General features: G+C 45.0%; 1 protein-coding gene across 7 annotated transcripts in view; it reads right to left on the bottom strand.

The window, feature by feature from the left end:
- BLNK (B cell linker) overlaps positions 1-13,764 on the bottom strand; it is a 94,164-nt gene that overhangs the window by 36,990 nt on the left and 43,410 nt on the right. The window contains exon 1 of one of the 7 annotated variants that reach the window (XM_083443520.1): positions 8,303-8,611. The exons of 5 other annotated variants lie outside the window; for them this stretch is intronic. In XM_083443520.1, coding sequence (XP_083299646.1) covers positions 8,303-8,349 — 47 coding nt within the window. In that variant the 5' untranslated portion in view covers positions 8,350-8,611. Of the gene's footprint in view, positions 1-8,302; positions 8,612-13,764 lie in introns of those variants that run through there. One more of the 7 variants, XM_083443522.1, reaches the window with a different exon arrangement.

Genomic DNA, 13,764 nt, shown 5'->3' with positions numbered 1-13,764 from the left:
GGTGATAACTGTGGTATCAGTGCATGGAGTTTGACCCATGGGTCAGATTTCCCCATCTGAGAAGTTTATACAGGAAAAGCAGCTGCTTCTCATGGGGATGTGAATGACAGCTGTAATGATGTCCCACCAAATGTGAGATACACTTGCTTCCCCAGAGCCATGCCCTTCCTTGCAACCTTTGGAACACCAGCTTTCAACACGGCTCTACTGGATCTTTATTGAAAATTTTGTCACATTTTACAGATTGCCCTTCCTTGCCTTCCTGCTGAGATTTTGTGTGGTTATCTTCATCAAGTACTTCCGCTTTTCCTTTTATTAAGCGTCACACTCCTTGAAGGTTCTTCTCTATTTAGAAAAGCCTGGTGGCCAATGACATGTGATTATAACGTCAGTCAGGTCTGGGAAACAAGCGTGCAGAGTAAGAAGCTGAAATGACAGCCATCATACAAAACAAACAGCTGAGAAGAGGTCAAACAGGTTTCTGTTTAGCTTCATAAAAAAATAGAAGCAGGTGAACCCAAAGTTAAAGACATCTCAGGGTCAATGTTTTGCTGAATGTACCTTTGGGTCCTGAGAAACCTGAGACAATTAACAGTGCAAACCTACCCATGCTTACTCAGAAGTAAGCTCCATTGAATTCAATGGGATACACTCCCAGGTGAGTGTGTCTGGGACTGCACTGCACAGCTTCTTTCAAATTACAAGTATTGGGAGACTGCACGGGCTATTTGTTACTTTTAAAATGTCCTTCGATCACATACTTATCAGTGAGAGAACTCTTACCAAAACAAACTTTTTTTTGTTTTGTTAAAGTATGCCAACTTTAATTAGGGGATGAATTGACTACTGCTTTAGTTGCTTAGTTAATTTATTTTAATTAGTGGAGCTGATATTTAATAGCACACTTTTGTTGTTGTTGTTGCTTTTTAAAGTCTGGCATTCTACTTCAACAAGAAATGAAAGTAATATTAACAACCCACTTGTCAGTCACACATATTGGGGTGTCAGATGATTTGACAGGTGGTTGGCAGGCACTAGGGAACCTACTGCTCCTGAACAGACCACGACTGACGTTCTGTCCTGCTTCTGCCGGGTTCAGGTGTACAAGAGAGCTCTATTGCAGAGAGCTCTATTGCACACTCTTAACTGGGCAGGACTGACCTCCCCTGTCCATCAGCTGATTGGTGGGTGACTCAGGGCTCAGGCCCTCTTTCTAGAGGGTTTCACTTCCCTCCCTGATCAGGGTTATGTCACCTGACTGGCAGATGAATGTAGTTTCAGAGAAATAGCCTTGTGGGCCAAGACTGGCCTACGGTCCCGGGGCAGAAGTTCTCCACTCCTGCACTAAAGCCATTGCTTTGGCCTTGCATGACATGTGAACCAAGTCATTGTTTCATCAGCATTTGTGTAAAGATGTGCTTCATATTGTTCCTCTGTAACACTGTAACAGTGTTCCAGAGGTGTTACAATTATCCATTTTTTTAAAGAGACAAATTGAGAAAAATGGTTTATGTAGAAGAATGGTAAAATATGTACAATTTCCAAATATTTCGAAGCTGAGGGTGACAGGGAAATCCTCACTCTTCCTTCTAAAATAGAAGGAAATTGGTGTGGAAATAGAAATATATGCAGCACTTACTTTCTTGTCAGTTCTAAGCCTATTTTACTACGTTTGGAACCTAAAATGCATTATGTATATCAGAGTACATGGAATTGTACATGTTGGCTATATTTGTTAAATTCAGAAGCATACACTCTATCAATTGCAACCCAGCACACATTTAGAGTAAGCCACAATGAATGCAGCGGGACTTTCTTCCAAGTAAACTTGTATTGAATTACACTGTTAGTTTATTCAAATCATTACAAATAAACCCAGATGGAGCATCAAAACTGAGGCACCCTGAAGCGTCAAAAAGTATCATGGGGGGAAATGAGGGGAAGGTTAAAACAGTGCTGTAGTAGGGTAGGTTTTTTGTTATTGTTTTTAAAAATACACATTTGATTTAGGAAATAATGATCCAGAAACAGAAAAAAACACCACCACAAATATCTATATCTCCACAAAATGGGACGATTAAAATGCAAGAAACAATGATTCCTCTTTCAAACTGTCTCCACCTCTCTTTAAAAGAGTTAATGTCTATCTGTAGCCAAGCAGCATAGGATTTGTTGTCTTCGGTTTACATCTGGCCCTCCAGATGTTTCACGACTCCAGCTCTCATCATCCCTAACTGTCGGCCATGCAGAAGGTTAAGGCTGTCAATGGCCACTAGACATGGTGGGGTTACATATTGCCTTCAGTTACAGAGCCAACATGCCTCTGAATAAATACCAGTTGCTGGAGCAAAGGAGTGGAAGAAGAGTGTTTTCTGCTCATGCCCTGCTTTAGGCTTCCCACAAGACACCTGGTTGGCCAATGTGAGAGCAGGATGCTGGCTTGATCCAGCAGGCTGTTCCTCATATGTTCGTACAGCTGGGTCTGATAGGAGCTGGAGTCCCACAATGTCATCTGCAGGGGTTGCAAATTAGCCACCGCAAGAATGGAGGGGTTTGCAATTACCCAACACTTTACATTGCATCACATAGTTATTATCATACTTTTCCATGTATAAGATTAGGTTGTTTTTGTTTTGTTTTTTTACTAAAAAAGAATGTTAAAAAGGGGGTAGTCTTATACACGGGGGCAATCTCTCCCCATTTTCTTAATTTTGAGTCCCCCAAAATAGGGGGCATCTTATACATGGAAAAATACGGTATACTGGTACTAGAAATCATTCTAAGGGAGCACAGCGCAGTTTAAGGAATACTTGTAAAACCTGCCTTAAAAATGTCATCTTTGTTATTCTACAAAAGGAAAATACAGTGGTGCCCCGCAAGACGAATGCCTCGCAAGACGGAAAACCCGCAAGACAAAAGGGTTTTCCGTCTGCAGAGGCGCTTCGCAAGACGAATTTCCCTATGGGCTTGCTTCGCAAGATGAAAATTGACGAAAATTTTCAGGTTTCCCCCCCCGCTCCAAAACCCCTTTTCCTGAAGTGCTAAGCTGCTAAAAGCATTTTAGCAGCAAAACCGCTAATCCCTTAAGCCTTAAAAAGCCGTTTTTAGCCCTTAAATCGCCAATAGCACTAATAGCGCTACTCCACTAATGGGCTTGCTTCGCAAGACGAAAAAACCGCAAGACGAAAAGACTCGTGGAACGGATTCTTTTCGTCTTGCGAGGCACCACTGTAGATAATAAGGATGTTTTTCAATTTCTCCCAATTTTTTTCTCCATTGGAAAAAATAAAACAAATGCTTGGGGGAAAACAGTCCCCCACATATTTCTATCCTGGTCCCCGCCCCTATACACACATTATTTCTGTTTCTATTGCTTACTGTACAGCAGTCATTGCTGCATATGACATGTACACACCTCAACCTGGGCAGAACACCCCCACCTCCCATTTATTCCTGTACATACAAAATGGGAAACCAAGCTTTAAAATGCTGGTTGCCAAACACTTCAGTCCTCATAACGTTTACTGGGAAGTAAGTCCCACTGATTTCATTCCACATAACTGGACCTGAAGCTGTATCTCGAAAGGTCACTCAAATAATTTCTGTTAAGCATGAGTAGTTCTATTAAAGTGAAGCAGGGCAAAGCATGTTATTAAGGTAGATGAATGCTTGTTTATACAATGAAGTAGCTGGAGCGAAAGCAGAAGATTGTGGCCTGTACGGCTGATTTTCTTTATACCGTCTCTAAGCTATCATTAGACCTGCTCATGGCGATGAACGTCGGCTGCTTTGGTGGGATTTCGTTAGCTTCCTTGTTTCTTTAGCTGCAATGTTTATAGGCTAAAAGGGGGGTCCTCTTACGATGACCGTCATCATTTCATGTTTCAAGCCAACTTCCCAGTGCATATTTTAGGAAGTGCATGACAGTAATAATTCTGGGAGTATTTAGGTAGTCGAAATGTTCCCAGTGCTTCTGGGGAATAATGCGGTCTATCTGATTGTGTGGCTATAAAGCCCTGTTCCTATATCTGCTGCACTGAAGGATAACGCTTCGATAAGAGAGAGTAGGGACAGGCGGCTGGTCCCACCTGTGAGGTTACATGCTGCCCAGCAGATCTCTGCCTCTTTGGTAAAGGTCTTAAGGTGGAAGACAGCTTGACTTCCATAGGTTCCTTCATGCGACTGGAAGCCCCTCACAGATGGGGCTCCCAGCCACGTGGAGGAGTCTGTTTGAGGAAACCTGGATCTCGCCTTCACTCAATGTGATCAGAGGGGTGAAGCTGTTCAGGTGTGGGGATTGCTGCATTTCTGCCTGTTGAATGCCTGTTAACGGCACAGAGACTACAGTCATACCTTCGGACCGCGGAAACCCGGAAGTACCGGAACGGGTTACTTCCGGGCTTCGGCGGTTGCGCATGCGCAGAAGTGGTAAATTGTGCTTTGCGCATGCGCAGAAGCGGGTTGCGAATGTGCATCCCGCACGGATCATGTTCGCAACCCGAGAGTCCACTGTATTGGGGAAAAAGGTCAATCTCATATATCATCTTCCTTGTAACTTAAACTTCCACCTTACTGGTTTCTGCTAGGTTATCCTCAGTTTCTGGAACAGCCAGAAACTCTGTCTTTCAAATTATTTTCTTTTCTTCTAAATTCCCTCCTACAACTTATTACTTTGGTAGCCTTATTAAAGGGACGTGTTCACTTGTCCAATCAACGTGTGGACAGGATTGCACCCGCTAGTTTGCATGCTCCAGCTGGCATCCAGACTTGCAGTGCAAATGTTTGCAGGCAGAGAACATTTGTGCATTCCGTGTGATCTGGAACCCTGAGGATACAATGTGCTGTAAGTGAGAATGCCAGAGGTGGAGCTAACGGGAAGGCACAATGCCAAGGGCAAAGCTGATCAGTGTGGCCTCACTCCTATAATCATAGATGTCCAGAGCTCGAAGGGACCCCAAGGGTCATGTGGTCTAACCCCCCGCAATGCAGGAATCACAGCTAAAGCATCCCAGACAGATGGCCATCTAACCTCTACTTAAAAACCTCCTACGAAGGAGAGTCCACCCACCACCTTCTGAGCTAGTCCTTTCCACTGCTGAACACCTCTTACTGATTAATGTGTGAGCAGATCACCTGAATGTGGAAGGGGCCATATAGTTAACTGCTTTGCATGTAGAAAGTCCCAGGCTCAACCTCTGGCATCTCCAGATAGTTCTGCGAGCCCCCCCTGTCCAAAAGCCTGGAGAGCTGCTGCCAGTCCGTGTAGACACTAATGAGCTAGTTGCATCAATGGTGTGGCTCAGAATAAGGCAGCTTCCTATGTTCCTAATAGAATCTGGGCCTTTGCTGAGCAACTGCTTTTCTGGGTACTATGCTGTCTTCTCCCAGATGTCCACAAGACTCTTAACAAGCTCTGCTATTGTCTTTAATTCTTATCCTGCTTCATTTCCCTTTTAATTTCTATGACGGAGCAGTGGTGGAGGAACAAGCTTTGATGTGGCAGCAAGTGTCCAAAGAGTGTATGCATGAGTTTGTGGGATGTTCTTTCTCACCATTGAGGTGGGGGTGGGGAGCTTCAAAAGTTTTCCCTCATATCATTGTGTCCCTACTTTCCAGCACTTCTTGTCCTATTAACTCTGGTAGTGTTTATTCCCGACCAAATATGCGTGGGATTGCAGACTGCACCTCTTTGAAATGTGTCTAGCAGTACCGACATGCTACTACATGTAGAAGTTTCGGCAGGAGGTGGTATTCAACACAACACTGACTCCAGGCTCCTCCCTTATTCTGTGGAGAAAAGTCCTGAACAACAGTGCTAAACTCAAGCAGCCACACTTATACAATTGTGTTAGATATTTGTTTAAAGATATATCCTGCCTTCTTGCAAGACTTGAGATGAATTAGCACACTGGGCAAGATGAATTCTCTCTGTCTCTGTCAGGAAAGAACAGAGAGTCCTGCAAAATTTACAGACATAGGCTTAGCTATTCAGCCATCCTCTGCCAAATGCTCATTTGCAATAATTGCTTTAGCTAATATGGGCTGACGAATTACATGCTTTGTCAGTGCTCCTGTACTGTTTTATCCATGCTCCAAGCACAGTGATGAACATCGGACAAGGGTTTTACCTTTACTGCATACCTGTTCCTTCCTGCATCATCAAAGCACTGGTAACTCATTAACATCCAATTGCCTTATGTGTATGTAATTGCATTTGTTTCCCCACATTCCTCACTGACGTCATATCAAGGAGCCAGTATGGTGTAGTAGAGATTAGTGTTGGATTAGGACCTGGAAGACCAGAGTTAAAATCTCCACTCAGCCACAAAGTTCACTGGGTAAGCATGGGCCAGGCACCATCCCTCACAGGGTTGTTGTGAAGATAAAGTGGTGGTGGTGGGGAGAACCATGTACGTCACCTTGAGCTGCTTGGTGGGATATCTGTATAAAACCTCTAATTAATAGTTTTTTTAATCTGCTGGAAAGTATAATTGCTGTGGCATTTGTAGGTATGTAAATTTAAGTGCTTACGATTACTGATTTGTTATTGTTTGTCGATGATTTTACTGATGGCTTAAATGTTTCTTGTAAATGTTTACTGCAATTTTACTACAATTAAGAGGCATATACTTTTTGTTTTATATATTACTATTTTGTTAACTGCTCTGTGCTCCTATAGGACAAAGGGAAATCTAGAAATGCAATTCATAAAAATATGGCTTCTTAGATTTTACTTTTTATTCCAACCAAATTATCTTCCCCTAGATCAATTGACTCACAGAACATTTTTACATGTCCCATCATCAAAAGTCCCGTGGGCACTGTTAATTCTCCACTGGATTCCTCGTGCCATCAGTTTCTTTAAATTAATTTTCAGTACAGCACTTTCAGAAACACTCTGTCTCAAGGCCAGTTTGTGATATAAAGTTCCCAGACAGGTGTACCTGAGTCACACCTGCGTGGCATCACCCACACTTGACATGTTTGCTGCAGAAACACCTGTAGAACACATGTGTATCTGCAGTAGTTGGCTTTCCCTTGTGAAGCAGACAGAGAAGTCCTGCTCTTTGGAGATCTCTTTGGAAGGCATTCAGTAACCGGTCAACCGACCATGACTAATTTTTGTCTTTGCAACATAAATCTGAAAGCTGCCATAAAAGCTATTGAAGAGTTTCATGCAAAAAACCACCACCACCTCGCACATTCACTTCCTGCCAACTGTGCAGCACCTGTGCAAATTCTAGACGGATGCCCAACGCAGAGAAGAGGAACAGCTCAAAGATAGTGGCACTGCCCACACAGAGGAAGGATGCATGCACCAATGTGATAAACAGCAATGCTTCTTGAATTTGCAAAAAAAGAGAGAAAAGCACAAAAAAGGAACACAGGGAGCATTAGTGTATCCTCATTTAAACAAATGTCAGGCTCCCAAACGTTCTGAATACGTGCTGGCATATTGAGGTGCAAACCTGCCAGCTTGGTTGGGCTACGGCACCTTTAGTGACCGGCTGCCACTCAACAAAGGAAGAAGCATTTCTCAAGAGGGAAATGTAAGGTGCTTCAAGATGACATATTTACTGCACATTCATCCTGACTTGTTTGCAGGGAGATGAGATGATGTTTGGCTATTTCACTGAGCACGCATTCTGCTTGGTTAGTGGGGAGGTTAGATGATGTTGCCTATTCCTTTCCCATTCCTTCTCACCAAACATCCAATCTTCCGGGAAAGTGAGTTTGTTGCCCAAGACCTCCCAACAGACCATAATTGTCCAACCTGAATTTGCTGGTATGCCACTGAATCCTTCCCCAAGCTAGCAACAATCTGGAAGCAAGCGATTCACAGGTTGTTGTTGTTGTTGTTTACTATCCCATCAAAGTACTGGAGACAGTCTTCTTCCCTGAATGCTTTTGAGTCCCATTTGAGAAAACTGTACAGCTCTGCAGCTTGCTACCCTAACAACCATTTTGAATCCTCCCTCGATTGCTTTATCTTCTTACACACAAATTTATCCTCCCTGGCCATTTCCAAAGAAGGGTTAAGGCTGTCAGCCTGCTGCAAGCAAGGACTCTAGTGGCACCTTCAAGACTTTTTTTGACATAAGCCTTCGTGGAAGACAAGTCAGTTCGGCAGATAGAAAAGGAAACCCTATTATCCCCCCCCCATTTTTTTTAAGGTGCCACACGATCTCTTCCTGCTTCTGTCCCCCAGATCCCTCTCGTGCGCGCCTCCGAGAAAGAAACAGCCTCTGCGCCTTGGCGTAAAAGCGCGAGAGGAAAACAAGGGACACGGTTCAAACCATACCTGAACTTCTGTCCCGCTGGCACCGTGATTTTATTGAACTTGTCCATGCTGCCAGGCGAGGCGACTGCCTCGGACAAACGGGCATCCGAGTCGGCAGGGACTGAGGGGGGCTTCCTGGCTCGTTCCCGAGAGAGAAAGGCTGGATTCCCCTTGATGACTCCCCTGGCTGCTTCGCCTCCTCGCGGATCCCCTTAGCGCCGCCTTTGCGCGCGGCCCGCCAGGCGACTCCTCGTGTGTTGGGACGAGAAGCAAAACTTGCCCGAGCGCCCGGCCGGGTTTCATGTTTCGAGGGGGTCATGTGACGGAGCCAGCTTGGCTGGCAATAGGGTGTTTGTGCAAACTTGAAGAAGATCCGCACCTATTGGGCGTGTCCAAAACCACCCCCGTCTGGGGCTGAAGTCCTTCCTGACGTCCTGGCGGCTTTGCCTCGTGCGCCGCGGGCGTTTCATCCCAGGGATCAAGCTGGGAACACTTCCTGTCGCCGTCCCGGGGCTTTGAAGCGGCTGCTACCTGGAAGAGTTTCCTGCACGTTCTGCTGCCTTGAAAGGCCCTCCTCTCTTGCAATGGGATGCCTCGCCCGCCCCCCAACAACACACAAAGTTCGCTTTGCAGAGCCTCCATGTTCCAGTGCAGACTACCTCGGAATACCAGATATTGGAGACAAGAAACCGGGAAGGGTTCTTCCTGGTGTGATTCTATGAAGAGTTTTTCCTGGTGTGCCCGGCCGACTTGCTGTTGGAGAAGGAATGTTGGTTTTCTGTGGATCTGTGCCCACAGGACTCTCCTTATGCTCCTTCCATAAAGCGGGCTGCATCCAAACATATTTGGAATCCCATTTTTATTATTTATATCTCACTTTTCTTCCAAAGAGCTCAAGGTGGTGTACATAGTTTTCCTTCCAGCACCTTTTATCCTCACAACAACCCTGTGAGCTAGGCTGGGTTGAGGGGCAGTGACTGGCCCAAGGTTCACCCAGTGAGCCTTCTTCATAGCCAAGTGGGGATTTGAACTCTGCTTTTCAGGTCCTAGTCTGACACTCTTAACTGCTACACTGCAGTGGCTCTCTTTCAGTGTGGAGGATCTGCGCAGATTGCGTCTTCTGTGCTCATGAAAGGCAAGCATGTTCTCTTCCGTGTCGATTTCAATGTGTGCGCATCATGCTTCCCATGATCATTTCATGCTCTCTTTTGCTTGAGATGCTGTTTGTGTCAGGCTGGGCACACACACAGACAGCATCTTAAAGAGCAGAGACATCACCTTGCCAACAAAGGTCCGTATAGTTAAAGCCATGGTTTTCCCAGTAGTGATGTATGGAAGTGAGAGATCGCCTAAGAATTGATGCTTTTGAATTATGGTGCTGGAGGAGACTCTTGAGAGTCCCATGGACTGCAAGAAGATCAAACCTCTCCATTCTTAAGGAAATCAGCCCTGAGTGCTCACCTGAAGGACAGATCCTGAAGCTGAGGCTCCAATACTTTGGCCACCTCATGAGAAGAGAAGACTCCCTGGAAAAGACCCTGATGTTGGGAAAGATGGAGGGCACAAGGAGAAGGGGACAGCAGAGGACGAGATGGTTGGACAGTGTTCTCGAAGCTACAAACATGAGTCTGACCAAACTGCGGGAGGCAGTGGAAGACAGGAGTGCCTGGCGTGCTCTGGTCCATGGGGTCACGAAGAGTCGGACACGACTAAACAACAACAACAACGTGCACACACTTCCATTTACCCTGCATCCAATGTGCACCCACCACTGCTTGGGCAAGCGCTGTACAAACCATATCCTGCAGGTGCCCTGTTGTTTCCTATGAAATGCTGTGTTTTGAAGCATTTCTCCTAAAGGAACTTCGATGGATATGGGGGGGGGGGGGGAAGAATGACCAAGCTGTGTTTTAAATCAGTAATGCGCACACACAACCTTAGTCTTTGCCAACCGGTATCTTTCTTGAAGTGCCTATTCATTTGTGCTACCTCATTGCTTTTGGCCCAGGAATGCTGCTGAAAAGAAAGTGTAGAGGGAGGGTTAACATGGGAATGCAACATGCTGACCCCCTCCCTTCGCAGGAAAAGAAAGGTCACCATGGGAGTGTTAGCAGCAAACACACACTGATCTAAACAAAGGCGAGGGGCTGTGAAGATACCGCGTATAGTGAGAGTAACGTGGCAACTGTGTTTTGCAACACTACCCTTTGTTCCTCTTCGATGAGCAAGAACAGATTTTGCGAAGGAACTTGAAAAGTGAGGGGGCTGCATGTTAAAACACTGTTAAACCTGGAACCAGGCAAAAACTGTCAGCTGATTGTGGTAGCAGCCACAGCAGTGGCTGAAATGAACTACAGCTTGTGTGCACGCCTGCTGAAATCTCGTCAGTGGGATGGTGTGTGAAATGGGTGAATACATTTCCTATTTTTAAAAAAATGCTTAAATAGGATCAGGATTTAGGCTTTGAACTATGTTTACTGCATGGGGAGGAGGAGATGAACAATACCACAGTCATGATGTACCCACAGGTAGTTGCAAAGCTGCTATTTGCCTTGGAAGGAAAGCTACCAGTAGCACCAATGGCTGAACAGCAGCTTGGGAGTCAAATTTACATTGGGAGTCTGGCATAACTCAAACAGTTGGAGAGTTACAGATCTCAAATAGGACTTTTGGAAAAGTAAAGGACCCTTGGATGGTTAAGCCCTGTCAAAGGCGACTATGGCGTGCTGTGCTTATCTCGCTTCAGGCATTTGTTCACAGACAGCTTTCCGGGTCATGACTAAACCGCTACTGGCACAACAGAACACTTTTGGAAAAACAACAGGCAATGCACTTTCATTGCTGCTGGCCACTGTCATGTAATGGACTCACACACCCACACTGTAAATTTAAAGCACCTGGCTTTCCCCATCCTGAGTACTGTAGCTGACTTCTACAATTCCCAGCAGCCTTAGAAAATTTCAGTTCCCAGGGTTCTTTGGGGAAAGCCGCGTGCACTGAATGTATGGGGCGGACACTGAACCTGGGCATTCAAGTCCAAGTGCAGAGGTGTATTCAGATGTTTTCCACATTGCATCCTGACTGGGTTCTGTTGGGTACTTCCCCCTCATGCCCAATGGAAAGGAACTGACCATAGCACCACCCGCTCTGGTCCCATTCTGGTCAGTCATGTGGGCTGAAGCATCTTGTAGGGTCATGTGAAGTTATGATGCTTTGAGAAGAGTGCTTCCAGTCTTCACTGTAGTAGTTGCACCATCCCTAATGCTGGGTCTGGGCACTACAGATCTTATCATGCTCTCAAATTCAGGAAGACGCTAAAATTTAAGCAGCTTCTTCAGTGTGCCTCCAACACCTGTTCTTTGCTATCTGAAGAAGCGTACATGCACATGAAAGCTCATACCAATAACTAACTTAGTTGGTCACTAAGGTGCTACTGGAAGGAATTGTTTTTTTAAAAATTATTTTATGTTATGTTATTTTGTTTTTGGTACTTTGTGTGCCTCTTGGAGTTTCACAATGTCACCACCTGGTTTCAACCATGAGGGTTTGAAACCTAATTCCAAAATGAATCATTTCTCTTCTTGTAAGGTTTTGTGACCTTGACAAATCCGTAAATGTTATACTGTAGTTTACTCCTCACAGATGTACAGTTCCCAGCACCCTAAACAAACTATGTTTCCCAGGCTTCTTTGAGGACAGTCATGTGTGTTAAATATACATACAGTCCTACCTTGGCTCCTGAAAGCTTTGGGAGTCTAACGTTCTGGCTCCCGAATGACCAAAAACTGGAAGTGATTGTTCCGGTTTTCGAACATTCTTTTGGATTTGATATCCCGCCTTTCACTCCCTTTAAGGAGTCTCAAAGCGGCTAATAATCTCCTTTTCCTTCCTCCCCCACAACAAACACTCTGTGAGGTGAGTGGGGCTGAGAGACTTCAAGGAAGTGTGACTGGCCCAAGGTCACCCAGCAGCTGCATGTGGAGGAGTGGAGACGTGAACCCGGTTCCCCAGATTACGAGACTACCGCTCTTAACCACTACACCACACTGGAAGCCAAACGTCTGACGGGGCTTCTGTAGCTTCTGACTGGCTGCAGGAGCTTCCTGCGGCCAATTAGAAGCCGTGCTTTGGAAGTCAAACGTTGAGGAAGTCAAACAGACTTCCGGAAGGGATTCTGTTTGGCTTCCGAGGTACGACTGTACATGCACAAAGATGGACAACTCCACCAAGATTTCTAATGCTGCAGGAGATGTGTTGAATTGTGTTTTACGATTTCAAAATGTATGCGTTTTCCTTCTCATTCCCCTCACCTTTTCTTTTATTGCTCTTATATTATGCCCTTCCTCCTGATGGAAGTCCAGATTAATAATAAGAGAAATTGGGGGGGGGGAGGGGAGGACACCCAGCAGAAGGTTTTCAGTTTGATGCTTCAGTTACTTAAATGCCTCCTCTGCAAATGCGGCTCTAAAGGCAGCTGGGACATTTCTTTTTTGCACATTACAGTCCTGTAATGGGTAACTCAATTAGCAGATTTGGAGTAATTAGGGTTCTTGCTGGAATATGACAGAGCAATCACACAACCTCTCTGGTCCTCAACCTGCTCATTCCGGCCTGGCATTGTTGAGGTTACCGTATTTTTCAGGATCTGCAAAATCTTCCAGTCCCAACGTAAAAACAAGTTGTGTCAATGCACATCCAAGATTCCTCATTGGACTCCAGTTCCCCTTCAGTCCCAGCCAGCAAAACCAACGGCCAGGGATGTTGAGTGTTGCAGTGCAACAACATCTGGAGGGCCACATGTACTCCTTTTAGGTAGTAGAGTTCCACTTCTACTAGGAAACACTGACAGTCAGAAGGCATTCATGAAAACAGCACATTCTCATGCCGGATCTGTCTTCATGATTCACTTAGCAACTGTTCCAGCCACAGTTAATTTCCCTTGAGAACAAAATCGCAATTTGGAGGTACAGTTAACACTTCTGCTTTTATTATTTTTAAAAAATTATTTTGATTGCTTCTTCAGTCAGTGGGGGACTTTTGCTTCATATCAACTAAAAGGCTTGATTTTCTGCCTTACCTGTTATTATGCAGGAGAGATAGGGAAGCAGAGGCTCTGCATACATTATTGGACTGCAACTCTAAAAATCCCTAACCATTGCCTATGCTGATGGGAACTGGGGCCCAGAAAGATCTGGTGGTCTGCAGGTTCTCCATCCCTGAAATACAGGTTCACCCAATGGTGCTGTGGATGCCTGGATCTTACCATATGTCGATCATAACTTAGACCCTAGGCTTAACTATTAAGTAGTGGTTTGAATCCGAGACTTCAATATGGAACCATTTTTGTTTAGCAGTAAGATTCAGGTCAAAATCTGACAATGTACTGTTTTAGCATCTCATTAAAGCAATAGATATATATATCAGTAAAAATATTTCTTCCTGAAGTATTTCAAATGTTTTAACCAAGCAACATAGCTAAAGAA

This window comes from Podarcis tiliguerta, assembly GCF_965153285.1.
Source record: "Podarcis tiliguerta genome assembly, chromosome: 5".
In the NCBI taxonomy this organism is placed as follows: domain Eukaryota; kingdom Metazoa; phylum Chordata; class Lepidosauria; order Squamata; family Lacertidae; genus Podarcis; species Podarcis tiliguerta.
This window is presented reverse-complemented; position numbering and strand designations above follow the sequence as displayed.